We start from the raw sequence: 26,842 nt of genomic DNA, 5'->3' as shown, positions 1-26,842 counted from the left end.
TGCCCAAAGCAACCAAGGGGAATCCATACCAGCGCAACAGGAATCATGGGTTCCTGATTCCGTATGTGGTGTCCACACTATGATAATACAGACAGATCACAAACATTGTATGTTAAGAGGTTATGTTATCAAGAATTTTTTTATGTATGAACATAGTTGATAGAATAGAATTAGCGAAGTGCCATACTATGCAATACTTTAGTACAGGTTGTTTAAGACTATCATTTAGAAGGGATGCTCAAACTGGGGGTCGTGACCCCTCAGGGGGTCGCGAGGTTATTGCAGGGGAGGTGGGGGTCATGAGCTGTCAGCCTCCACCCCCCCAAGCCCCACTTCGCCTCCAGCATTTATAATGGTGTTAAATATATAAAAACGTGTTTTTAATTTATAATGGGGGGGAGAGGGAGTCGCACTCAAGAGGCTTGCTGTGTGAACGGGGTTACCAGTACAAAAGTTTGAGAACCCCTGAATTTTACAGGCACTAGAAGAAATATAAAAAGTTGTTCCAGATTACTGGCATTGCTTAATAAAACAAATTTGTTTACTAGGGAATTCAAAATTTTTAGACCACTGTCTGCACAACAGTAATAGTTTAATCCTCTGCCAAGTTCAAACCAGCTGCACACATTTTAGTGGGAACGTAAACACCTTAATATTTTTAAGTAAAAGGAAGACTTTCATACTTCCCATGTGATGTTTCAATTTCCTGAAGCGGAAAATTTTCAACTGCCTTTTAAAAGCAGTATTTACGCTGTATGTACTCAAAGTGTTTTATCATTTGATGCCTACCAGTTCATGTATTTAAAAACTTCCATTCTTGCAGTAAATATTTATTCTATTAAATTTATAAAAATGTAAGCATACACTATAAATAAATCAGCTTTTCAGAGACTCCAAGCAATCCTACAGGTGTTTCCCATTTTTCAAAAATGCCTTATTTTTTATAGGTCACTCATGGTATAGTTGAGAAAAGCTACATTTATCAGAGTGATCCTCTGAGGCTATATGGAAAGAATAGGAGCAACCAAGTGTGTAGAGAACGTTAATCCAGTAAAGGAAAATAATAATCATTGGGGGAGAAGAAAAAAAAGCCTAATAGAACAGTTCTGCTGGACTGATAACATAGGAACTAAAGGAAAAAATAATCAGGTAAATGTATTTAAATCTGTTTCACCAGTTCAGATGCGTGAGATTTTGAAAAGCAGTACATAAATCCCTAGGATAAGTTTAAGGTCCAGTTGGCACCTGATGCACAGTACCTTCCCCACTACCTGTATTAGTAGTACTGTATATAGAACGGAGATGGCTTCTTTGCAAATCTCTAATGAAGTTACCTCTTAGTCAAAGATGAAAGCTATTACTCAGACAGTATTTTTTTTTTAAAACTCTTGGGACTTTTGGCATTAAGCTACATTACTTTCATACCTTCCTTCATCCATGTATAAATGGGACCACCTTCCTATGTTCCAAAGCACAAGTCAGTCTAACATTCTGAAAATGTCTGCCCTCTGAAAAGATACATCTTCAGGCCCAGAGCCTCAAAAAGGTATTTAATTTCCATTGAAAAAATCAGGGGAAGTTAGGAGCCTAAATACCTTTGAGGATCTAGGCCTCAGTGCCCTTATCCTTACTAACTAGGGTTCAGGCCACAGATAAGTGAATATCATGTTCTGGTTGAAATGGAAAGTGTATGTCACCTTAAACATGGAGAGTGATCTACTTCAGCACCTTGATGGGAGAGGAAATAGATAACCTTTACATGAAATCTTGACATTCACCACCTTCTCTAATTCCACTAAGTCACTAGGAAAAAATACTTTTAAGGGTTAATATTCCCATACGCCTTTCAAAAAAAACCCTACACATTCCACTGATGACAGATCAACTAATTGCTACATAAATTAGAGGGAACTTTTATCCCAAAGTAATGCTGCTATGTTTCAAGAGGAGGCTCAAACATAAGCTGCAACTCAGACTCTATAATGAAAATAGAGACATGGCAATGCTTATGCAAATAACATATCGCTAGCTCTGGCTTCTAACTTTTTTCTAGTTTACATAACCCTTTCACTGAGTACAATCTCTCTTGGGAACAAAAAAACCAAACAGATCCCTTAAAGTACTTTGGAGCTCTCAAAGGAACTCTTTTATTGACAGGAATCCTAGCTGTGGGTACGTCTACACTACGGGATTATTCCGATTTTAAATAAACCGGTTTAGTAAAACAGATTGTGTAAAGTCGAGTGCACGCGGCCACACTAAGCACATTAATTCGGTGGTGTGTGTCCACGGTCCGAGGCTAGCATCGATTTCTGGAGCGTTGCACTGTGGGTAGCTATTCTGTAGCTATCCCATAGTTCCCGCAGTCTCCCTCGCCCCTTGGAATTCTGGGGTGAGATCCCAGTGCCTGATGGGGCAAAAATCATTGTCGCGGGTGGTTCTGGGTAAATGTTGTCAGTCACTCCTTCCTCTGGGAAAGCAACGGCAGACAATCATTTTGCGCCCTTTTTCCCTTGATTGCCCTGGCAGACGCCATAGCATGGCAACCATGGAGCCTGTTTTGCCTTTTGTCACTGTCACCATATGTGTACTAGATGCTGCTGACAGAGGCGATTCAGCAGCGCTACACAGCAGCATTCATTTGCTTTTGCATGATAGCAGAGATGGTTATCAGCCATTCTGTACCATCTGCTTCCATTGTAAATTAGCAATGAGATGACAGTTACCAGTCCTTCTGTACTGTACTGTCTGCTGCTGTCATGGGTGCCCCTGGCTGAGGTCGATCAGGGGCGCAAAAGACAAAAATGGGAATGACTCCCTGAGTCAATCCCTCCTTTATGGTATCCAAAAATAGAATCAGTCCTGCCTAGAATATGGGGCAAGTGTACTAGAGAACCAGTGTATCAGAGAACCAGAGAGCACAGCCGCTCCGTGTCAAATCCCGCAGAAACGATGAGCTGCATGCCATTCACAAGGGGTGCCCCTGCAACAACCCCACCTGTTGCTTCCCTCCTCCCCCAGCCTTCCTGGGCTACCGTTGCAGTGTCCCCCCATTTGTGTGATGAAGCAATAAAGAATGCAGGAATAAGAAACAGTGACTTGTTAGTGAGATAAAATGAGGGGAAGGCAGCCTCCAGCTGCTATGATAGTCCAGACAGGACAGAATCTTTTCTTTACACGTGAAGGGCAGGGGCTGATGGAGCTCAGCCCCCTGTTGCTATGATGAAGACGGTTACCAGCCGTTCTGTACCATCTACTGGGAATGACCGGGAGGCCAGCCAGGAGCACTCATGGGCTGATGATGAGGACGGATACCAGTCCTTCTGTACTGCACCATCTGCCACCAGGTTGATGATGACGATGGATAGCAGTCATATTGCACCATCAGCCACCAAGGAGGGGGGGGCGAGGATGTTGCAGTTCACTGCTGCAGCATTGCGTCTACCAGCAGCATTCAGTAGACATAGGGTGACATTTAAGAGTCAAGAGACAATTTTTTTCCCCTTTTCCTTCTGGGGGTGGGTGAGGGGGGTAAATTGACGAGCTATGCCCTGAACCACCCCGGACAATATGTTTGACCCTACAGGCACTGGGAGCTCAGCCAAGAATGCAAATAATTTTCAGAGACTGCAGGAACTGTGGGATAGCTTGAGTCCTCAGTCCCCCCTCCCTCCCTCCCTGAGCGTCCATTTGATTCTTTGGCTTTCTGTTACGCTTGTCACGGAGCAGTATGCTGAGTCCCTGCTTTGGCCTCTGTCTGGAGATTTTTTAAAAATGCTTTGGAATTTCATCTTCTGTAACGGAGCTCTGATAGAACAGATTTGTCTGCCCATACAGCGATCACATCTGTACGGTCCATGCTGGAGCTTTTTTTGGATTTGGGACTGATCGGAGCTTCATGCTGGGCAAGCAGGAAATGATATTCAAAAGTTCGCGGGGCTTTTCCTGTCTACCTGGCCACTGCATCCGAGTTCTGATTGCTGTCCAGAGCGGTCACAGTGGTGCACTGTGGGATACCACCCAGAGGCCAATACTGTCAATTTGTGGCCACACTAACCCTAATCCGCTATGGTAATACCGATATTAGCGCTACTCCTCTCGTTGGGGAGCAGTACAGAAACCGGTTTAAAGAATCCTTTATATTGATATAAAGGGCTTCTTAGTGTGGACGGGTGCGGCGTTAAATCGGTTTAACGCTCCTAAAATCGGTTTAAACACATAGTGTAGACCAGGCCTGTGTGTTAGTTCCATTGACAGACACAGATAGCTGCCTTGCAGGTATGTGCCTCTGAGTCACCTGTCTTTATGCAATGGTTACTGTTTGACAACTAGTGAAAGTTAGGCAGATTCCATGTCTGGTATTATCCACTGGTATAGCCCAATCTCTTTCAATAACTGTCCATACCCATGGACTGGTGTCGTTTTAGGATTGTATATTTATTTTTAAAATATTACACATAAAACTTGACATGAGGGTCTCCACCACTGAGGTTTGATGTTCTTATTAGGGCTGTCAAATTATTAAAAAACAATCATGAGATTAAATAATTGCAATTAATTGCAGTTTTAATTGCACTGCAATTATTAAACAATAAAACATTTAAACATTTTTTATGTTTTCTACATTTTCAAATATATTGATTTTAATTAGAACAGAATAAAAAGTGTACAGCCCTCATTTTTATATTGTTATAACAAATTTTTGCACTGTAAAAAAGAAATAGTATTTTTCAATTCACCTCATACAAGTTTTGTAGTGTAATTTCTTTATCGTGAAAGCACAACTTAAAAATGTAGTTTTCTTTACATAATTGCACTCAAAACAAAACAATATAAAACTTTAGAGCCTACAACTCCACTGTCTTACTTCCTTTTCAGCTAATCACTAAGACAAACATGTTTCTTTACATTTACAAGAGATAATGCTGTCCGCTTATTTACAACATCACCTGAAAGTGTGAACAGGCGTTCCCATGGCACTCTTGTAGTCTGCATTGCAAGGTATTTTTGTGCCAGATATGTTAAACATTTGTATGCCGCTTTGACCACCATTCCACTGTACACTTTGAATTCTGTATTGTAATTGACATAAATATATTTGAAAATGTAGAAAAACATCCACAAATATTTATAATAAATTTAAATAGGTAGTCTATTGTTTAACAGTGCAATTAAAATGACAATTTTTTAAATTGAGTTAATTTGTTGAGTTAACCATTAACTGTAATTAATTAACAGGCCTAGCTTTTATTGTTCAAATGCAGGAGAAAGTGAATTGTTTCATAAGCATGAGGGACCATATTTTCTCTACAATAGAAATCTTCTCTGCAAGAAAACCAACACCATCCTTCATTGATTCCTTGGGAGCGAAAAGTGGAAATGAGATGAAGTTTCCCTTTCTTAGAGGACAAAACCTTAAAGATCAATTTGCCATTAAAAGAGGATGCGGGATTGTCTTCCAGCGTAGCTGATAGGTGTTCATTCTGGCTTGGACAGGGACTGAGCATCTGCAATGTTACATGCAACAGATACTTATGCCCCAGCTTTGCACTCTTTAGAATTACGGTAATCCTGAATGTACTTAGGCTATGTCTACACAACAGCCATGCCGCTAAAAGGCATGCAGCATAGCCGTTGTTTGTCAGCAGGAGGGAGCTCTCCTGCCAACAAAAAACCTTCCACCCCCAACGAGCAGCGTTTGCTTTGTCAGCAGGAGAGCGTGCCATACCGGCGCTTGTTGTTGGCAAAACTTTTGTCTGTTGGTTTTTGTTTTTTAAAAAACACCTCTGAAACACAAAGTTGTGTCATTCAGTTGCCAATGTAGACATAGCCTTAGTCTCTCTTGAGTTCTTATATCATGTTAGGAGACAAAAAGTACCTTTGTGTTCTCTGAGGGAGTAAAGGAAGCCATGAATGGCAATCAGATACCACGGTGAGTGCAGTAACAGAACAAATGGAAGCCAATAGGTGGGTCAATATGGGAATGATTGTGTAGCTATAGCACACAAGGCACTGTGTAGTATTAAAACACAGGATGCCACAGTGTTAACCTTTCAGTCTCTGCAAGGATTTTCCTCCCCTTCTAACATTTGGGCCATTGTGAGACTTCCAGTAGCATCGCTTAAGTAACACCCTTCCCATAAGACAGGGGGACCCAGTTCTCCCCTCTCCCTAATTAACTCAATTAGAAGAGAAGGAACCAATCATACTAGCATCTCTTATCACAAGCCTCTTCTGTCTTTAGAAGCCATTTTTTTCTTGGGCTCGTTTTGGTGGGCCTTTTTATCTTTATGAGCTCTTTCACCAGAACAGAAAAAACTGGAAGGAGAAAAATTCAGCACTGGGAAAAAAAAGAGAACAATGTACAGTTTTATAAAATTAAATGAATAATTAGACCACTTATAAAAATTTTCTGATAAAATACTAAACATGTTCAAAGTTCCAAGTTTTGATCATCTTTACTAGAATTTTTGCAGGATCACCTCAACGTACAAAAGTCTATTTTAAAATAAGCTCTGCTTTGAAAGTTCAGATTTGCATCTGCACCTCACTGACCTGCTCAAAACAAAAAGCTGAGTGTATGAGGTTTCCTTTTGTATCTTGAGAAAAGTGAAAGATTGAGACTCAGTAACAAACAGACGTTTCAACCAGCATCTCTGGTAGAAAAGGAGAATCTTTCCCTTATACGGTATCTCTACTTTCTTTATACATGCAACAATAGGCATCCTAGACACAGAAATTAAGGAATTATGAGTTAGGCAGCAACTATTAAGTATGTATGAGAAGTGGCATCAAACGCACTTACTCCATTACCCCCATCTAATACTAGAGAAGACCTATACTCATAAATCTTAACTAGGCTAGCAAAGAATAGGGAAATGTTAGCCTAAGAGTGACACTGAACAGACACTAATGGAGAATATAGTTAATAGTTTCTTGGAATGACTGATAAAGCAGCAACAGTAAAACAAGGTTATTCATGATCCTTAAGAATGAAGCTGGGCAAGCAAAAGTGGTTTTGCAAAAATACAAAAGGACTTACATTTGCAAAGAGGATCTGAAATAAGAGCCATTACAAAACACAATAGGTCTAGCTACTTGTGACTTTTTATTTTTCTGCTCAAAGAACATTCGGAGCAACAATGGAAAAAAAACCCACAACTTTTTTGGACTAATGAAGACCTGAGGGGTGAGTTTGTTTTAATTCTGTCTGAGATGGTGAACTATGATGGACCTCTGTGACGATTTGGGGACTTGTCTTTACAATTAGCAAATTCTGTGTGAGATTATAAACTTTGTATGTATCCTTATCAAGTTGCAAATTCAATTTTTAGTGTAGAAACTAGTTGCTTTCTCGATGTGCTTTGGTATTTCAGTCCAGCCTGGAGGCAAAAGGGCAAACCAAAAAGAGTTTGGTTTGCCAAATGTCAATTACAATACAGAATTCACTTGACTTAAGTGCTCCATCATTGTTGTGTAACAGCTGTAGACAAGAGTGACTCCCAGCCAGGATAATTCGTTTGTCAGGGGAAGGTGGTCTGACAATGAAGTCACTGCATAGGACTCAGTGGTCACCTGTTGAGGCTGACTAGGAAGTCATCTGACAGAGGAGACAGGAAGGCTATAATGGGGGGGCAGAAACTACTCTATTCCTCTCTCTTTGGCCACTTTTCACCAACTCAAGATGAAAGAAGCTGCTGCGGGAGATGGATGAGACAGAAGGGTGGACCCTACGTACCTGAACACAGATTGTCCCCCACAGACTGCCAAGGTGAGGGGAAATGCATGTAGTTTTTTTAAATGGATGGTGTGTATTTCCTATGTTATTAAATAAAGAGCAAAGTGTCACAGAACAAAAAGTGTCTGTTATATGCTACACCTACCACGTGTGTCTTGAGAGAATCTGCAGCCCAGAAAGATCAGACCTTTGGTGGGATTCTAGGATTATATAAACTCCTGGGGTATCCTGGGAGTGCTGGAAATGGGGGCCTATACAGGTAGCTTGATGGGCTCCATTTCCATGAGAGAGTAACAGAGTTAGTGCCCCAGAAATATGCCAGGCAGAGCACAAGGGAAGAAACACTACTGTAGCCTGGTAAGACCCAAGACGACTTAAAACACTTGGCCACTGTGAAAAAAGAGAACAAATGTACAGTTTTATAAATCTCCCAAGAGAAGACTACTCAACTGGAGCTGTCACAATATACAGAAAGATTTAGTTTTAGAGCATCTTTGTAGTAAACAGTTTAACAGACCTCGCTAAAGTATTTTTGTTTTGTTTTTGAAAACACACAGGGCTATTAGACAGCAAATTTTTGGTACCAGAACTGGTTTATTTCTTCTCAGAATATAAAAAGGGGTAGGGATAGCTCAGTGGTTTGAGCTGTGGCCTGCTAAACCCAGGGTTGTGAGTTCAATCCTTGAGGGGCCACTTAGGGATCTGGGGCAAAATCAGTACTTGGTCCTGCTAGTGAAGGCAGGGGGCTGGACTCAATGACTCTTCAGGGTCCCTTCCAGTTCTAGGAGATAATTAAGGGAGATATACCTATTATTATTAAAACGTAACCATGATTCTGACCATCTATATGGTTAAGTATTGCAAGAGAATATATTACTTCCATATGCAATTTTTTATGTTTTTGAAATGTGTGGTGCACAAATAGATGTTCAATCTTAAGTGTTAAGCTATAGGGATACAAATTTCAGAATTAATTGGACAAGATACCTTAAGGCACTATTTTAAGGAACTATGAACAAAAATTTCCATTAAAAATGTCAAGTAACTGCCTTGTCCATCTTTCTTGGAAGTCCATTTGGTTGTAAAAAGAAAGTGCTTAATCTGCATTATTAAAACTTTGACCGCTATTAAAGTAGCTACCATACTTCTCATTGAGATTACAATCTCAGAGCTGTATGAGATTACTTGAAAAAGTCAGGTATTCTGTCTGCCAGGGATACAAAACTAAAATCTACAGAGTTCTGATTTAGAAATCAAATTAGAAAGTTAAATTAGATATGCCAAGTGTCCCAAGACTAATATAGTCAAAGAACAGCACTTCAAAATGTTCATACTCAGAGGGAAAAGTTGTTTAATGCCTGGTTCTCAAGGTTATGATGAGCAGTGAGATCACAGATTGCCTATATGCATTTGTTACTCTGGAAAACAAAGTAGTGTATTGTTCTGCAGGCCCTTATTGGTAAGAGATGAGAGAAGTAGAGTTCTAGCAACGTTGGTTAGCCTGAACCATACCATTTTGATAAGCTTAACAACTGATAAACTAGTAATTCTCATGAGTATTTAGATCAACTTAAACTTGAAGTACATTTTAATAAAGAACTGATCAATTCAGGGCAGGATTCTTGAATCTCATCTTAAGCTTTTTCTTTTAAGTTATATTTTAGATCATAATAAACTTGTATTTTTCTATTCTCTTCATGTTAGTACCATGTATGTATCTAAAATTAAACAGGAGGGTCAGCCTGCAGAACTGCACTTCTGGTTTTAACCAGAGTTTGGGTGTACACTCATAAGGACCTGGCTATCTTGCCTTCTGATATACAATACAGCAATGCTAAACCAGAAGGGTTTCTGACTGGAACAAACTAAATTAAATGTGGTTTACAAAAAAAAAAAAAAATTAAGTGTTTGGGTTTTTAATTGTACATCCCTTATGCCAACTGCATTAAAATCCAAGCATTTAGTTTATGCAAAATGTCCCTGGTGCTAGATACCATATATAGATTTCAGAGTACCCAATGTTCACTGCACATGTATAATTTAGAGTATTTTTATATGGAAATTATACTTTTATGCCACTTGGCATAGGAGGCAGCACATTTTCCCTGTTCGAAGCTGAATGATGGTAGTATGCTTTAAAGTATTTTGTTTCCAACATGTAAAAATAAGGTTGTTGGTAGCTCAGGACATGTAATAAGCTACCAACCTCTGAGGTTTAAGTAAATGTCCCCATTTAAAACAAAACAAAGATTTCATTTCTCCCTCTTAACATGCTTAACATGCTTTTACCTCCTTAGCTCTGTTAAGGATAAATGCAATACTGACATACCTGCCATGGAAACAGAAACAGTTGAGGAGTTAATCTCATCTCCTAGGCCAGGTACTTGTCATAGTGATCTGCCTGTATGCCTACTCTTGTAGACAAAAATCAGGAGAGAAGAGAATACTACTTTAACTCAGGACTTGTGTGACCAGAAGTCCCAATTTTATAGACAGTCCTGATATTCAGGGTTTGTGTCTCATATAGGTGCCTATAACTCTTGCCGCCTGTCCCACTTTTCCACACTTGCTGTCTGGTCACCTTAAGTGTGTCCCAAGCGAAGGTATTACATTGTTAGTGTGATGGTAGGCAGTTACAAACTGTTGGTTAATGAAATGTATGCATATAAACCAGAGCCCCCGAGTCTCCCTCCAACCTTATTTATATATTAGCCCTTTCCTATTTTATGGCACAACTTGACGGGTTATTCATTTTTTTTTAAACAAGGGAATATTCTTTAATACTCTTATCCAAAACATGCACTATTGAATCAAAGGTGGAATTTTCAAGAGTGCTTATGTGATTTGACTTTCAAATGGGACTTGTGCTCCTAAATTATTTAAGAGTTTTTGAAAATCCCATCCAGAGTATACATCTTCACTCCTTTCTCTCCAGAGAACAATTTGAAGGCTAATATCACCAGTCCTTTACAGATGAACAGGTAGAGGTTTTGTGCAACATGTATCTGTACTCACAATCCATGTAGACCTTTATACTTACAGATTGTTTCCTCTTGAGCATTTAAGGTAATTGCAGAGTTTCTACCAAGACCCTGTAAAATGGTGGCCTAGGACTTTCATTCCCTGCCCACATGCTTCCCTTACCCAACATGCTTCCCTCCCATACTTTAATTTAGTTTCAGAATACACACATATACATACATTTCAAAGCTTCATACTTTTGATCATACAGTGATTGTCTTATTGGATTACCCCAAAATTGCTACAGGGATAACTGCATCTCTGATCCCTTTGTAGTCTCCTTGAGGGCACTCCTACTCAGATCTCAGGCCTCTAGCTATCACCATTCTCAGGGTAGGAATTCAAGTCTCTCTCCCTCCAGACTAGGGATTTGGGCTGTAATTTCCTTGCAAGTTACAGTTAGGATTGCCAGCTCTCCGGGAATGTCCTGAAGTCTCCAAGAATAAAAGATTAATCTTTAATTAAAGATTATGTCATGTGATGAAAGCTCCAAGAATACATCCAACCAAATTGGGAACCCTAGTTACAGTGCTTCTCCAAGCAAATCTCACTTTAGTAGAACTGCAGGTGCTGGACTATCTACCAGGAACTATGACAGGTTTACCAGTGACCAATCAATTTTCACACACCGCAGTACATTTAGGACAAACATTTCAGAGAAAAATGTATTACAAAACCAAAAAAGTCTACATGCAGGCTAATCTCACCAGGCACTACTTATCATCTGCATGGGATTCTCATAGGCCCACACGCTAGTGTATCAGTTCTTTGTTCCACAGTGCCTCACACACTGAATCAGCTCAGGCTCACCCTTTACACAGTTTGGAGCCTTTGTTTGCTGCTCCTCTTGAACCCAGTCAATACTAGTGTATGCAGTCCCACTTGCCTTGTCCTCCTCTCCAGCCATGGTACTCCTACAGACTTCAACTGCCTAATTGCATTAATTGCCCCCAGTGATCCAAGACCCAACAGAAAACCGACTCAGCATGCCAGGAGCACAAAAACACATTCATTGCTTATTGGTAATAGTCTATGAATAGCCTATGTGCCTATAGCTCAGTGTGGATAAAAATTGATTTTGTAAATAAAAATATGGGATTTTTTTTAAATCCAATTTTTTTATTCCAATTACAATGTTTTTCTTTTAGAAGATAATAAACCTGTTTAAAATGAAATCCGAATTTAGTATCAAACATCTTGAGGCCTAAACTTATTATAAGATAGCTGTAAATGTGGATCATATTTTGATAAGAGAAGTTTATGTATCCAAAACATATGGCTGTTTTGTTTAATAAAAATAAGTTATATATGCTGTTTTGTGTTCAACTAAATTCCAGTTACAGTAGAACCTCAGAGTTATTAGCTGATATATACTATGAGCTCAAATATACTTAAAATCTCAGAAATATTTAAGTTATCCTTTACGTCTACTGAAAATGCTTAGTAGTCTAGATTTTGCTGCAATTTGAAGAGTAAATTAGCATTGGTTTTGATCGGAGCAAGCACATGTCAGTGTTCATTGGGTTACTTACCAATCAGGATTTGACCTGTTTTTATGGCTGAGCTGCCTGGGATCAAGCCATGAACTACAAGCTTCTCTTCATTGATCCCTTTGTTGCTTCTGTCTTGTTCTCCTTGCTTTTCAGCTCTTTTGCTGCTCCATGAAGACTGATGAACAATCCCTACCAATGCCTCCAGAAGCTTGAGGTTTTCCCCTGCTCCGTCGTTGGGTAGTCTTTTTGGATTTACGTAAACACATACATCTTTGTACCGTTGCTGGACTACGACTCCCACCTTCTGAGTGGATTGGTGTTTCAGTATGGAAGTTGGGCCAGAAGGATGCCCATCACTACCACCAGTTCCTTTCTTACCAGAATGCTTTGGTAAAAGGCTTTTCTTTTTTAAAATTTTTGTGATTTTTTTCAGTCTGGGTTCATACTTTCTTTCTTTTCGCGATCCCTCTTGAATAACCTCAGCTTCATTTTCACGGAACCTGACATGATTCACTGCAGGCACCTCCGAAGAGCTGTCTTGAAGAAGAGTTTCTTCTTCACCTTCACTCAGTTCTAGATAAAATAATTCCCCATTTTTCTGCACACTGTCCAACCATTCAGGCTCAAGGTCGCTGAGAGAGAGAGAGAGAGAGAGAGAGAGAATGAATTAAATGCTAATACAGACAAAGAAGATAGTAATACCAACTACATTTGTTTACTTTGGGTAGGGGATGAGAAAAAAAGTCTCCCTCTTGAAATTCTATAGCCTTGGTGCTCTAGGTCATGTTGAATATAAAAATCCTTACAGGGAGAAAAGAAAAAAAAAAAAAAAAAGCAGTGGGAGAACCACAACTGCCCTTCCAGAGTCTGAAGTAGCTTTTTATAGTGTCTTACTATTCATCCATTGCAAAAGCATCATTCACAGAAGCCAATTTCATTGAACCGTTCCTTTCACAGCCATGTCTGAATAAGTAACCATTATCTATCAGAGTGAGGGGTTTTCTTTTAGTCAAACAAGAATGACATCCTGTCCATTCTCTCCCATGTTTCTCCCTTAAGCCATCGAAAGAACAGTTGTATTGTTAGCATTTATGAACAGCATACAAATAAAAACTGAGTTAGCAGTGTACTTTAGCAATAAAAGATAACAGACTATCAATGCTTTGTTTATGGGAAGATTTCCACCTCCCTTCCCTATCCCAACTGGGTTTATTTTTAAGTATCAATAAAATAAGCTTCCATTTAGAACTGATAACAGTACAATATTAGTTCCCCGTAGTCAGTCTAAATTAAGAGTACTCTTATGGTAATATAGGTTTCCATGGGTTTAGGTGAGTAAAGCATATTATATACAGTCAGCTATATAACTGAAGATCTAAGGGACAATTGAGGTGACTCCAACTGGACAGATTTCTGATGGAATGTTTATGAAGGAATTCCATGATATTGTTTTTCCTTCCTGAGGCCCCATGAGAGCCCTTCTGAGGGAGATCCACAGTTTTGGTTACTTAGATTGTAACATCTTGGAATCAGGGAATATATTTTTTCTGTGTTTGTACAGCACCTACCATAATGTGGCCCTAGCCCACACCTGGACTCCTAATTGCTAAGATAATATAAATAACTTGGTGGCAAAAGGAGTCATTCTGCACAGCATTCTCCATCTGCAGACAAACATCTGCACACAAGTTCATGCTGCTTGGGGGAAAATTAAATGAGTCTCTATGTCTCTCCCATCCTCATGCCCATTATCCATCCTCCAGCTTCCACAGGAGTACTGCAGCTGGGGAGGGAGGAGCAAGCAGCATAGAGGGATCAAAATTTGTGCAGGCCTGGGAGTTTCCTTCCCCATGGATCTACAAGATAGTGAGGCCACAATACCTATACAGCCTCACCCAGCCACTAAAGCTCTTCCTGGGTAAAGATTTGAAAGAAACTGTTTACGTTGAACATCGGAAGTCATTCTTCCTCCCCCTCAATACAATATGGCCTCAAGACATGAAATGTGTTAGAGAAGTAGGCATGAGCAGGAATGACCTTGGTTCATTAGTAGGGATTCTGACACTTAAGTAGTTGGGACAATATACTGATTAGAGCAGGATATCAGTTTTCATATAGATTTACTCTTTGAAACCTATGAATTACATCCAAACTAGCATTGCTGTGCTTTCAGAGTCAGCTACAAAACATCCGTGCAGGTTTCTTGGTAAAAATGTGAATAAAGATGTACTGGAATGGAAGGATGTATAAGCTGTGTTCTGATCTTACAAACAAAAAGCTTCAAAAGCAAGAGGCAGACAGAAATATTACTGCTTTTAAAAATTACAAATTAAGAACATAGGTCATCTATGGAACACAGTGAAGTACTTCAACCTCCAACAATTAGGCCACATGATACTGTGCAAAAACTAAGTTTATCTTCACTAGTTGTTCTCCTCTCCCTCTGCTGAAACCAAATCTAAAATTATTAGAGTATTATAGAAATATTTGCAATAATTGTCTAACCTCACACACATTTGTTACTTTCTAAATAAAAATAAATCTGTACTAAAGGATTAAGTTTTTAATAGAATTTTAACCACACAATGACAAATGGGGAAAGGAGAAAAGAGGTCCCATAGGTTTTTAGTGCATATGAATCACATCCAAAACATGGCAACTACAGCTGGTATGGAATTTTCTGATGAAACAGGTTTTTGGCAGAAAATGCCAATTTGTTGAAATGTTTTGGGGAAAATATGTTGTTTTTGACAAACTTCTGATGAAACCTTGCCTGTTTCATAAGAACCCTGCCTGGTTTCTGCCAGCTTGCCTAGTGGGCTGCTGAGGAGACCACACCCAGGGCTGTTAGGATCTATGTGGAAGAGCTGGGGAGCCCTGGCTCTGCAGCAGGAAGCCTGGAAGCAGAGATGAAAGTAAGCCAGTATGGTCCAGTATGGTGTACCGGCAAGAGCCAGTACATCGTTCCGAGGCCACGCCTCTTCCGGTTGAGGCCACGCCCCCTCAGGACTCCAGCAGTACCAGTAAATCCTGTAAATTACTTTCACCCCTGCCTGGAAGCCCCAAGAACTCCAGCTTGAAAAAGGCTCACAGTGTTTCCAAGCTGATTGGAAGCCAGAGCTCACGGCTCAGTGGCAAACTCTGAGGCAATGGTTCAGCCTCTTCCGGAGGTGGATTAACTAAGCTGATGGGAGAATCTCGCTCCTGTTGGCTTAGAGCAGCGGTGGGCTGTGTGAGGGCCGCAGATTGCGCACCACTGGCTTAGAGCATCTCCACTAAAGTGCTACAGGGGCATAACTGCATCAGTGAAGCTGTGCGCATTTTAAGCTTAGACCTGCCCTTAGTTACAAGATGGTCATCTGCAGGGAACAGGATTTGCCTTCAGAAGCATACACTGCTTCTGTGCATCTCATTAGAGTGTTAACTGTGAACCTTACTGGTGTTTCTGGAAGAGAAGAATTCCTACGCACACTTCTAGACCTTACTGTAGTAGCAGAGCTATTCTGAGGCTGCTACTCCAGCCTTAAGCTAAAATAGTCACTCCAACAGAGGCTGAAGTAGCATAATCAAAAGGAAGGTTAGACAACAGTAGCAACATTAGACAACAGTAGCCAGGGCCGGCTCCAGACCCCAGCGCGCGCTTGGGGCGGCATTTTGCCGGGAGGGCGGTAGGCGGCTCCGGCGGACCTTCCGCAGTCATGCCTGCGGGAGGTCCACCGGAGCCACGGGACCAGCGGACCTCCCGCAGGCATGACTGCAGAGGGTCCGCTGGTCCCGCGGGTTGGGTGGACCTCCCGCAGGCATTACTGCGGATGCTCCACCGGAGCCGTGGGACCAGCAGACCCTCCGCAGGCACGTCTGCAAGAGGTCCCCCGGAGCCGCGGGACCGGCGACCGCCAGCGCGCCGCCTGCGGCGTGCCGCCGTGCTTGGGGCGGCCAAATTCCTAGAGCCACCCCTGACAGTAGCAAGGTTATTTCAGGATTCTGATCTCAGGGAAAGGATCAGGCAGTAGGTTAGCTGTAAAGAAGTAGCAGTTTTCTGGAGGTTTCAAGGTGTTTGCTACTTCTGTGGGCTGAGGCCCTTACTCATTCCACCAAACATAGCAAGGAGCCACAGAAAACTCAAGCCACATTTACACTATGGAACTGTACTGGCACAGCTCTGGCACCACAGGGTAGACTCGGTCCGTGTCTACACTACAAATTTATGTTGACCTAGCTTATGTCAGCATACAGCCATCACAGTTATTAAATCGCTTGTGTGTGTGCACACTTGGCTCCTTGTGCTCGTGGCGTGCATCCTCACCAGAAGCACTTGTATTGATTGTACTATCAGTGTGGGACATTGTGAGGTGGCTCCTCAAAGCTGCATGTACACTGGGGTTAGGCCAGCATAGCTACAGAGTTCAGGCATGTGGATTTTTCACATATCTGTGATGTATCTATGTCAACCTAAATTTTAAGTGTAGGGGAGGCTTTAGCCTACAACCAGCACAAAATGAACAATGTTCTGGAAACAAACAGAACAAAACAGTTTTCCACCCAGAACTTGGGGAAGTGGGGAAATCAACTTGGTTTTTGTTTTAGCTAGGAGAAGGAACAACAGTGTAACCCTAAAACAACAAAAGCTGTAGCCATTTGAAATCAACAGAAGCTCTTAAGAGCAAATCAAACCACTTATCTAGGTATCTAAATACGGATTTAAGAGCTTAACTTTAGGTTTTCAGATCCCAGCTGCCACAATCTGCAGAAATGCATAATACTTGGCACATAAAATAACTATTCATGCATAAATATGTATTAGTGATAAACTGTTACAAACATTACTTTTAAACAGCCAAGTCCCCTTCTGGGAGCTATTTAAACAATTTATAAGACTAACAAAACTGATTAACTGAACCTCCCTATATTGATTCAAATATAAGGGCTACGTGAGGCCATTTCCCCCTTTACAGTACCTTCCGCCCAAGAATCTCAAAGCACCTTCTGCAGTGCAGGGAGCCCTTCCTACCCCTTTTTTATGGTGGGAAACAGAGGCTCAGAGCGTGAAGCTGTTTGCTCGAGTTCTCACAACTGAAGAGTGGAAAAGGGGAGCATGAAATCCAAGCTCTTCTGAATGGAGCTGGGTGGCAGGAGCCTCGGGATGCCGAGGTGCGCTCTCACACCTGGTGCCCTGGAAGCCAGCCAGCCTGGGAGCGAAGGCTGCAGCGCCTGACCCCAGGGGACAGAGCCGAGCACCCTGGCCAGAACTGAGTCCTTCCCTCCCGCTAGCGAGGGCCAGAAAACACGGCCACTCTCTGCCCCAGACCCACGGGGTGGGGGCGCCCTTACTCAGAGCCCCCGGAGAACGATGCAGAGCAGGAGCCGGTCTCGCTGCTTTCGTCGCCGCCCGCAGCTTCTTCCTCCTGCCGCGGCGCCGGCTCCCGGGGCATCTCGAGCGACGGCGGCTCTTCCATGCCAGGGGAGGAGGGTGTCACCCTCCACTACGGAGCCCAGCAGCCCCCAGCCGCCATGACACCAACACCCGGAAGCACGAGGGCGACATGTGATGCCTGTCTCGCCCTTCTATTGGTGCCGCCGGCCGGGTGCCATGGAGACGGGAGAAGCCCTGTTGAGCGAGATCGGCCGGTGGGGGCGAGGCAGCTCCTGCTGCTGCAGCAGCGACCGGGTAGCGCCGTCGGGCTCGGGCTCCCCCCTGTCTGAGCCCCCCCACGCGGCACAGGGTCCGGGCCGGCGGAACAGCGCCGGGGCCTCCCCGCTAGGCGCGGGCTCTGGCCCGGCCTCAGCCCCCAAGCGCTCCCGCCAGCCGCGGTGCGGTCAGTAGAGAGACAAGGGCAGCCGGGCCGGAGCAACAGACACGGCGCCTGTGGCCGCATGCCCGGGCGAGGGGACCGATTCCCATCCCACGTCTCAGCCTGAACAGCGGACTGCGCCTTCTTTTGCGAGGGGTCAGGCAGAAAAGCGTGGGATAGACCCTGGCACCAGCCGTGGAAAGACTCAGGGCTTAGGCGTATTTCACACCATAATAAGCCCCTCTACTCTTATTCAAGGCTTTTCATCATTCGCTCTCCTAAAGGAGTCAGTATTGTCATCCCCACTTTACTGGTAGGGAAACTGAGGTACGGTGAGGTAGAGTGATTTTCCTAAAGTCACCCAGCAGACCTGGTGACCCAGCCAAGGACAGAACCTAGGTGTTTTGAGTCTCTGCTCACTTTCTATCCACCAGGCCCCACTCCCTTCCTCAGAACGGAACTAAGGTAAAATAGAAACTGAACATAAACTTCTGGGCTTATTTCCCCTTACACATGCTATCCTGAAAGCAAGCATGTGTTCAAATACAACCACTATTTGGAATAAACTGATGGCTTGCTTATTGCTAGAAGGCACATACATAGGCGGCAGGTTTGTATAATTTTTGGTGCGGCCCAAAATGGTGGTGCCCCCCCGCTCCCGCCCTGTAAGCCGATATAAAATGAAGCTACAACGCGTCAGTGCCACAAGATTACAAGGTTGGAGAAGGGGTAGGGGGTTCCAGGGGCCAGTCAAGGGACAAGGAGCAGGGGGGGGGGTTGGATGGGGCAAAGGTTCGGAGGGGCAGTCGGGACAGGCAGCAATTGGATAGGCATGGGAGTCCAGGGGGTTTATCAGGGGCCAGGTAGGGGGTGGAGTACTGGGGGGAAGTTGGGTGGGGTCTCAGGAGGGGGCAGTTGGGGACAAGGAGAAGGGAGGCTTAGATAGGGGCTGGAGTCCCAAGGGGCAGTTATCTCGGGAGTGGGTAATCGGGGACAAGGACCAGTGGTGCTTAGATAGGGGTGGGGTCCTGGGAAGCAGTTGGGGCGGGGGTGGGGGGTGGGGGCAATCAGCGGCCAGGGGCTGGGATTCAATGGCTCTGAGCTGCTGGCAACCATGGGGAGCCCTGAGCCTTTTAAATCCCAGCTGCCACGGCGGGCATTCAAAGGGCTCTGGGCTCTCTGCCTCTGATTCCCAGCCGCGGCTGAGATTTGCAGGCAGCAGCCGCGGCTGGGACCAGCTGCGGCTGAGATTTAAAGGGCTCTGGGCTCCCGCGGTTGCAGGCAGCCCAGAGCCTCTGATGGCTCTGGGCTCCCGCGGTTGCAGGCAGCCCAGAGCCCTCTGATGCTCTGGGCTCCTGCCGCAGCAGGCAGCCCAGAGCCCTCTGATTCCCGGCTGGGATCTCTGGGCTCCCGCGGTTGCAGGCAGCCCAGAGCCCTCTGATTCCCGGCCACGGCTCTGGGCTCCCGCGGTTGCAGGCAGCCCAGAGCCCTCTGATGCTGGGATTTAAAGGCTCTGGCTCCCGCTGCTGCCGGCAGCCCAGAGCCCTCTGACTCCCAGCTGCGGCTGGGATTTAAAGGGGCGAAACCTAGCTCCAAATATTGGTGGAGCAGAGCCCCTGATTGTGAATATTCCTGGGACTTTAGCTCCACGAGCCCATATAAGTTGGCGCCCATGGGCACATAATCCATCAATATGATTGACTCAACAGAAGTAAATGTTTCCATGGAATCATCTTTAATTTTACTAACTGCTTCATGTGAAATTATAGTTTTCAAAACGGACAAACAAAACGAAAAAGGTCACTTCGGAAAGTTCATGTGGCCTGTAACAATTTTCAAACATTTTGGAATCCAGCTAATTTTTACGACACTCTAAACCTTTCCCAAACCATAGATCTTGTTCCAGTAATAAAAAAAAGCAGAAGTTAAAATCCTGAAATTCTTTTCAATTCAAATCTAACGAAATTACTAGTTAATAATGTATTTTAAAGTCCTTCCACACTACAGCTTTGATTTGTGTTTGTAACACATTACTGGTATGGGGAGTCCAGTGGCACTTTAAAGACTAACAGATTTATTTGGGCATAAGCTTTCATGGGTAAAAAACTGACATCTTCAGATGTGGCATCTGAAGAAATGGGTTTTTTACCCACGAAAGCGTATGCCCAAATAAATCTGTTAGTCTTTAAGGTGCCACCGGACTCTTCATTGTTTTTGTGGATACAGACTAACATGGCTACCCCTCTGATTACTGGTATGGTTAGCTGTAAACATGGTTCAGGTCTACAACTACAAGGTTAAAGCTTATTGATTAGTTGTCACAACAGCACTTTAACCTATGCCAGAGGCTTTGGCTGGTTTATGGTTGTTTTTCATTATGGCCTTATCTAGCTTAGAATTTAAGATGCGTAGACAAAACTACTGCCTTTAACCTGCTAAACTGGCTGAGCTGAAGCCTTGGGAAATCCTAGGCTATGAACTGACTGATTTAGCACACGTTAAAAGCAGTGTGCCATTACACTATACTGAAAATGTGCTAGTTAGACAGTGAAAGTCAACATGTTAATATCACAACTTTAAATCCCAGTCCAGAAAATGCCTGAGGGGGAGGAAGGTGTTTTTAACATGTTAGCTAATTGTTGAAATTCCAGTGCAGACAAGGCAAGTTGTAGTTTTAACATGTTATCTGGCTGAGTTTCTGTAATCTCCTAAAATTCTCTGAACATATCAATATAGTAGTGAATAAAGGAGAACCAGTTGACAATTTATTGAGAATTCCAAAAGGCCTTTGACAGGACCGTCCAAAAGGTCCTGCACAAGAGGCTCCTAAAGAAGCAAAGTAGCCCCTGGGTGAGAAGCAAAAATATCATATCACAAAAACTGGCTTGGAGACAGAAAGCGTGGGATTAAATGGACAGTTTTCACCTTGGCAAAAAAAGGTTAACAGCAGAGTGCCTCAAGGTTTCATACATTTGTTAAATGATCTGAAAGGCGAGTGATTAGTGAAGTAGCAAGTTTGCACATGACACAAAGTTATTTAGGTTAGTCTGAACCACAGAGGAGTGAAGAACTTCAGAGACCTAAATGAGCAACACATTGGTAAATGAAATTCAGTGTCAAATAATGCAGAATAATACACATCCGAGGAAAAAATTAAGGTATCCAACAAAAACTGGGTGTCACAGTAAACAGTTCAATGAAAACCTATGCTGGATGCGCAGCTGCAGTCAATAACCACAACAAGATGTTAGGGTGCATACAGAATGGGATGGAATATATTTGTTGGAACATTTCTAAAAGTGTGGAATTGATCTATGTTCTGAAGATCTAGACGTTACACTGCTGGAGCTTGTTGCAGTAGGTGTAAGATTCTAGTGTGAAACTTCTGTACTTGAGACAGTCTCACAGAAAATGTTAACTAGTGAACAGAGGATTCCAAGTGAATTAACAGACAAAGGAGTGCTTTGGACACATATCCTTCTTAGCTACACAACTAACTTTTCAACTGGAACTGTTACAGAAAGCTCAGACTAGAACAGTGGTCCCCAACCTTTTCGTCTGGCAGGCGCCAGACGAAGAAGAACCGTGGCGGCGGTCGAGCATCCACCGAAATACCGCCAAAATTCAGCAGCATTTCAGCAACAATGCCTCTCGATGACGTCACTTGTCAGTGGCAAGCGGTGTCATCGAGAGGCGTCGCCGAAATGCCACCGAATATTGGCAGCATTTCGGCGGATGCTCAACCGCCGGCCAGGACACGGGTGCATTTAGATGGCCCCGTGGGCGCCATGGCACCCATGGGCACCGCATTGGGGACCCCTGGACTAGAAGTAGGCTCTAGGCAAGACTTGTGCTTTTGCTCCTAAAAAGTAAAAGCCTGTCATCTATGAATGCAAGTATATAGGCTTAGTCATACAACTCCATCCACATATAGGGAAGGATACGTGTATATATGCTCTTCTTATGGAAGAAAATAAAAGAAAATTAAGAAAACATGTAGTAGTACAAAAAAAACCCTAACTGTTCAGTTCAGCTTCAGGATTGGAAATAATAGGCAGGGTTTAAGCTTTTCCTATCTTAGGTGACATAAAAATTTCACTCAAAGTGTACCAGTCTTAATGGTGGAGAATTCTTAAACAAATTCAGACCTATGACTTCTATTTTAGACTAGCACATGGTAATTTTAAGGTATGGCATAAAGGCAAGATAAAAGAAGGCAACTTCTCAAGCAATTCTCCTCCTCAAAACAAAACATTTTGGATAAACAGGAGACACATGAACTCCTCCAAATTACCCAGTGTCTGGTGATTTTCTAAATGGAATATTACACAATAAATCAGGATTTTAATAAAGAGTTGGAGGTGAGATATTCAATCCCTCCCTGCTTAATTCCATTTATATTTGCTAGCACCTTTAATGCAGCACATGAAAATGTCTCTGTTGAGAAGTGATGGGACCATCTGGCATAGACTGTTATGTTAAATTTCACTGGGTTCAAGGGTTGGTTAATTGTTTCCAGTTGTTAGTTCAATAAGTGAGAAGTACAGACTTCCCTCCCCAAAAGAAGAAAAGCCCATGTACTGCTGTTTTCAAGGATAACCGTATTAGGGAGCAAAGCACCATAGAACATCGGTTTACTGAAAGCAGTAGTGGCAAAAAGTATGTTTTCTGAAACATTTATGATTTTTGCTGGTGTGGAAACAACCAAACAAAGGCACTGTCTCTCCCAGCAGGATGTTATTTGAATAGAGACAGAATTTCCCATAAGATCTCTGTAGAAGGGAAAACCCTGACACCATTCCCTATACAGAAAAATTATAAGCAGCTTTGAAATAATCATTCATATGGAAGACCCTTTATATTTAACATGATTAGCTGGACTGGTACTCTTGACTTAGAAGTCTAGTGAACCTTCTCTCCGATCCTTCCTGCATTAACAAACTGATGCCAAGAGTTCTGCCACAGGCTATCGTTGGCACTATCTCCTATTAGACAACTGGTTAATTCATTACTTTATATAAATGAAAATAGAGATAGTTATTGACTAAATTGAAAATTAAACTATTGCTTTTGAGTATTATTTTCTCCACTGTTATTCACTGGTAATTGGCTTTTCCAATGGGAAGTTGCAAAAGGAAGGTCTGGCATTTGGAGAAAATGTGTTCTCTTTTGTGGTAGAAGGATAAAGAATGGTTGCTTTGCTTTTATAAATATGGAAGTGCCCTTACTCTCTTATAGCACAGTCTGGTCTTGTTGTGTCAATAGGCCCAATCTTAACACCTTACCTAGGAACCATGATTAAACATAATTTCCTAGAAAGATGCCAGCATGATTTCTTTGCCTAGTGTAGACAGCATATAGCCCTGGGTCTTGGATGTGGCTGAATTCCCCTCCATGCAGGACTGAAAGTGATGGCATGGTGACTGCATGCCACCTTTGCACCTCCTGTATTTGGGCCAGCCAGGGTTGCTAGTCTCTAAGGTGCCACAAGTACTCCTGTTCTTTTTAAAGAATACAGTGATTCTTTGCAGTCAGTCAAAATGCAAATGTAAGTACAAATAGTACTCCAGTGCATGGAAAGTAAATTCAAATAAGAAATACTACTGGGCAACATTTTGCTACTGTGACTTAAAGAAACCCACAACACCCACTTAACTTTACAGTCACTGACAAATGCATCCATACTGTTCAGATTTCAGAGGGTCCCCAGTCACATATGGGAACATTTATCTGTAATTCAGATAAAAGTTGCTTCACAATGCGATATGAGGGCAGATCTATTCCAGAATTCCCTATCTACTTATTTCCAGGGTAGTATTTGTCTCTATTTTCATAGGACTACAATTTTGTAGATACTGATTTTAAACTTTTTTCAGTTGCAGCTGTGTTAATAATTAAGTTTCATTTTCAGTAGCTATATCTATTTGGAGCTGGCACTGACATGACAGATTGCAGCATTTCATTTGCAATAGTAAATAAAATCATTTAGCAGAAAGTGTGTTTTGAGAAACAGATGCTCTATTACACACAGCTACTTATGAGCTTTTATTAAATACTGCTCAATAGAATCATTTTCGTATTGTAACGTGTGGTTTAGTCATGAGCCTTTTCTAGTTAGTGCTGGGAAATTGTCTTTGGGATCCCTTTTAGCATCCTTTCTTTACTAGCCCCTTTGATAAGGTCTCATTGTGAGTGCTTCTTTGGGGAAAACTGTGGAAAATTGCATGTTAGGGATGGTGAGGGCGGCGAAGGGGGGAAAAGAAGCAATTGTTTTCAGCGTTCCTCTTGCACTCTCAAAGGTGCAGACGATTTCCCATCTGGCATAGCTTTGTGCTTTAAAAGCAGAAAAATTCAAGATGATCATGTAAGTGATTCCTTTTGTCCCCCTCCCCCTCACATTTCTATTAAGTGTAAGCCTGTATATTGCCCCGAAACTCCTCATATTGTATTGCTTAGATTTTTATAGTGCCCTTACAAAGTATCAATACAGCGTTCCTTCCCTCTCTATGTGGCAACTACAGGAAATGCCAGTACACTTAAAACAGGGAGTTAAGCAAGAGAATTATCAATTATTCTAAAATCAGCCAGCCCTTTTATTTAGTCTTAGCATTAAAGAGGTAAAAATTCTTCCCATCCTCTTGGTTACCCGATACAAACAGCCCCGGCTCAATATTCTCTCCATCCAATCCATTTTACCCCCATGCCTCCGAATCGTACATCTCCTTTAATGCCTTGAAAGTTTGGTTTTTTTATTGAGCATGCTTCTTTTGTATGCCAGACATTAAACATTTCCCCATCCTCGACTGAATAACAGAAAAAAGGGGAAACAGCACATTCTCATTTCCTGTCTGAACAACAAAAGACTCTCTGCCCACTAATCACCCTCCTGGAGAAAGCGGAAAGTTAATAACTGCGTCTCCCAGTTTTAATTTTTAACTTGTTCTGAGAGCGGTAGTAGTTACTGCACTGAACTGCTGCTTCTTGTAAGTATCATGTGTCTGTTACAGCACAGCCAAAGCGTGTCAAGCACAGGAGCAGGGTCTATAAACTAAGCAACGAGCACAGCGAGAGATGATCTCTTTATTTACCTTTCTCTATAACGGAAGCTGATTGCTCAGTGGCTGAAGGTGTCACACAGTAGTTCTTAGCCCTTCCAGGTTTTTGTTTATTTGTTTGTTTGTTTTTTAAGTTTAACAATACACCCCTTTCTGGGGTGCCTAGAGAGAAGGGGTTTACCGTAGCATATTAGTGGAATTACAGGAGTGCGGGGATCAGAGGGGACTTCAGATCCGACTGCTCCTGTCCCAGAGGAAGCAGCTAGAAAGAAGTGTAAAACAAGAATTGCCAATGCCTTTCAGTTACATTAAAAAAAAATCTAAAACAGTTCTTCACCAGTCTGAACTGAGCGCCTGGTGGGAAACGGAAGGTTGTGAGCTCCCTCTCTTGCCTTTCAGCTCCCCTCCCCCTCACACTAACCTGTGCAGTAGGATACTTTGCACTGAGTCCAGATCCTCCAGATTCCTGGTGACAGGTCTCGGGATGCTGTACCTGCCAACGCTGAACATGCTGCACAGGAGAGGCCACTTCATTGCAGACACAGAACTGCTCGCCAGGTTTCACGCAAGCCCCTCTCCCCAAGTTCTAGAGATCAGCTGCGTGACTACACCGGGGTGGGTTAGCTATTTCAGAGCAACGAGCAAGCTTGTCATTTCAGGAGAAGTGGAGAGGAAGGATTGAATGTGCCCTCAGAGCAATTCTTCTGTGATCCAAAGAAAACATGAATCGAACAGTTTCTGGCTCCAGAGAGCAGGAGAATCTCTTCCTTCCTCCAAAAGCCGACGCCTGCAGATACCAGCCCTCACTCAAGAGCTTTCCTGAATGTCTACCCGAAGAAGGAGAGAATCGCTTGCTACTGCTCCAAACTCCAAGGCAAACTTCTAATCTGCAGATGAAACTTTTGAAAGCAATTCAAACCGAGCAGGTGGGAGCTGTTCAACTCTCCTGCTTCCTCCCGGACTTCCCCTGGTCCTAAAGTCCTCCACGCATCGTCTGCTAGGGATAAAGGTAACTTTGGGGGTGGAAGTCCCAAACGGCTGGCCTGGAATCAACTATTTGTTCCATGAAAAAACAGGTACTAACTTTTCTGGTTCTAAGGAACTAATGATCTCTTATCTTCTGAATCCTGTGAATGTAAACGGAACTGAAATTATGAACTGCTTCACGGTCTGTTGTCAGCTGGCCTGCCTTGTACTGTAGTAAGGAACTTAAGAATGCTGTTAATATGGTATGATGTTGCTGTCAGTCTATCCCTCCACCACAAAAAAATAGATATGGGCCTGTAGAAATGAACTCAAGTTTTGTATAAAGTAAAACAATTATTTACTGGCAGCTCTAGATCCTTCAGGTAACAACTTCTTCCACTCAGCCAGGGCTCCTGCAATGTCAGAAAATCTTTTTTTGACATATTTTACTAGCAGTTGCAATAGTGAATACTCTTGCATCCGCCAGTTTTATTTTTCGTTATTACAAATGTATATGAAAAATGAAAAATAATAGAACATACAGAATCTCATCCAACCTAGGGTGTTGTTGGGTGTGTTGTGAATACAAAAACAAACAAACAAATAAAAAACTGAACACTCCTCATCAAAGAATCTAGTTGCTTTTAAATGGTTATTGAATCACAGGAGGCAATGCTTCCTTTACATCAAACACAGCTCCATTTAAGTAAATGGTGTAAATCTGGTTTGAGTACTCTGCCATTCTCATTTCCTATTTATAAATTATAGTCTTTCATA

At 42.6% G+C, this 26,842-nt stretch overlaps 1 protein-coding gene and 1 long non-coding RNA gene across 9 annotated transcripts in view; one reads left to right on the top strand and one right to left on the bottom strand.

Moving 5' to 3' along the window:
- The window catches only part of INTU (inturned planar cell polarity protein), a 98,098-nt gene extending 72,330 nt beyond the window's left edge, over positions 1 to 25,768 (bottom strand). For 6 of the 7 annotated variants that reach the window (XM_039540576.1, XM_039540574.1, XM_039540577.1 and 3 more), the window contains exons 1-2: positions 17,584 to 17,772; positions 12,292 to 12,884 (exon numbers count right to left, since the gene is read on the bottom strand). In XM_039540576.1, the coding sequence (XP_039396510.1) occupies positions 12,292 to 12,884; positions 17,584 to 17,708 (718 nt within the window). In that variant the 5' untranslated portion in view covers positions 17,709 to 17,772. Of the gene's footprint in view, positions 1 to 12,291; positions 12,885 to 17,583; positions 17,773 to 25,520 lie in introns of those variants that run through there. The other variant, XM_039540575.1, reaches the window with a different exon arrangement.
- Positions 17,854 to 25,884, top strand: LOC120406176. Of its 2 annotated transcripts, none has more exons than XR_005599120.1 (3): positions 17,854 to 18,509; positions 24,344 to 24,408; positions 25,759 to 25,884. It is a non-coding gene; the product is annotated as an uncharacterized LOC120406176 (long non-coding RNA). The 2 variants fall into 2 exon arrangements; XR_005599121.1 differs by lacking the exon at positions 25,759 to 25,884 and adding an exon at positions 25,499 to 25,607.
- The last annotated feature ends 958 nt before the right edge of the window (positions 25,885 to 26,842 follow it).

The sequence above is a fragment of the Mauremys reevesii genome, linkage group 5 (assembly GCF_016161935.1).
Source record: "Mauremys reevesii isolate NIE-2019 linkage group 5, ASM1616193v1, whole genome shotgun sequence".
Lineage (NCBI taxonomy): Eukaryota > Metazoa > Chordata > Testudines > Geoemydidae > Mauremys > Mauremys reevesii.
The sequence above is the reverse complement of the archived record's forward strand: the minus strand, read 5'-3'. Positions and strand labels throughout refer to the sequence as shown.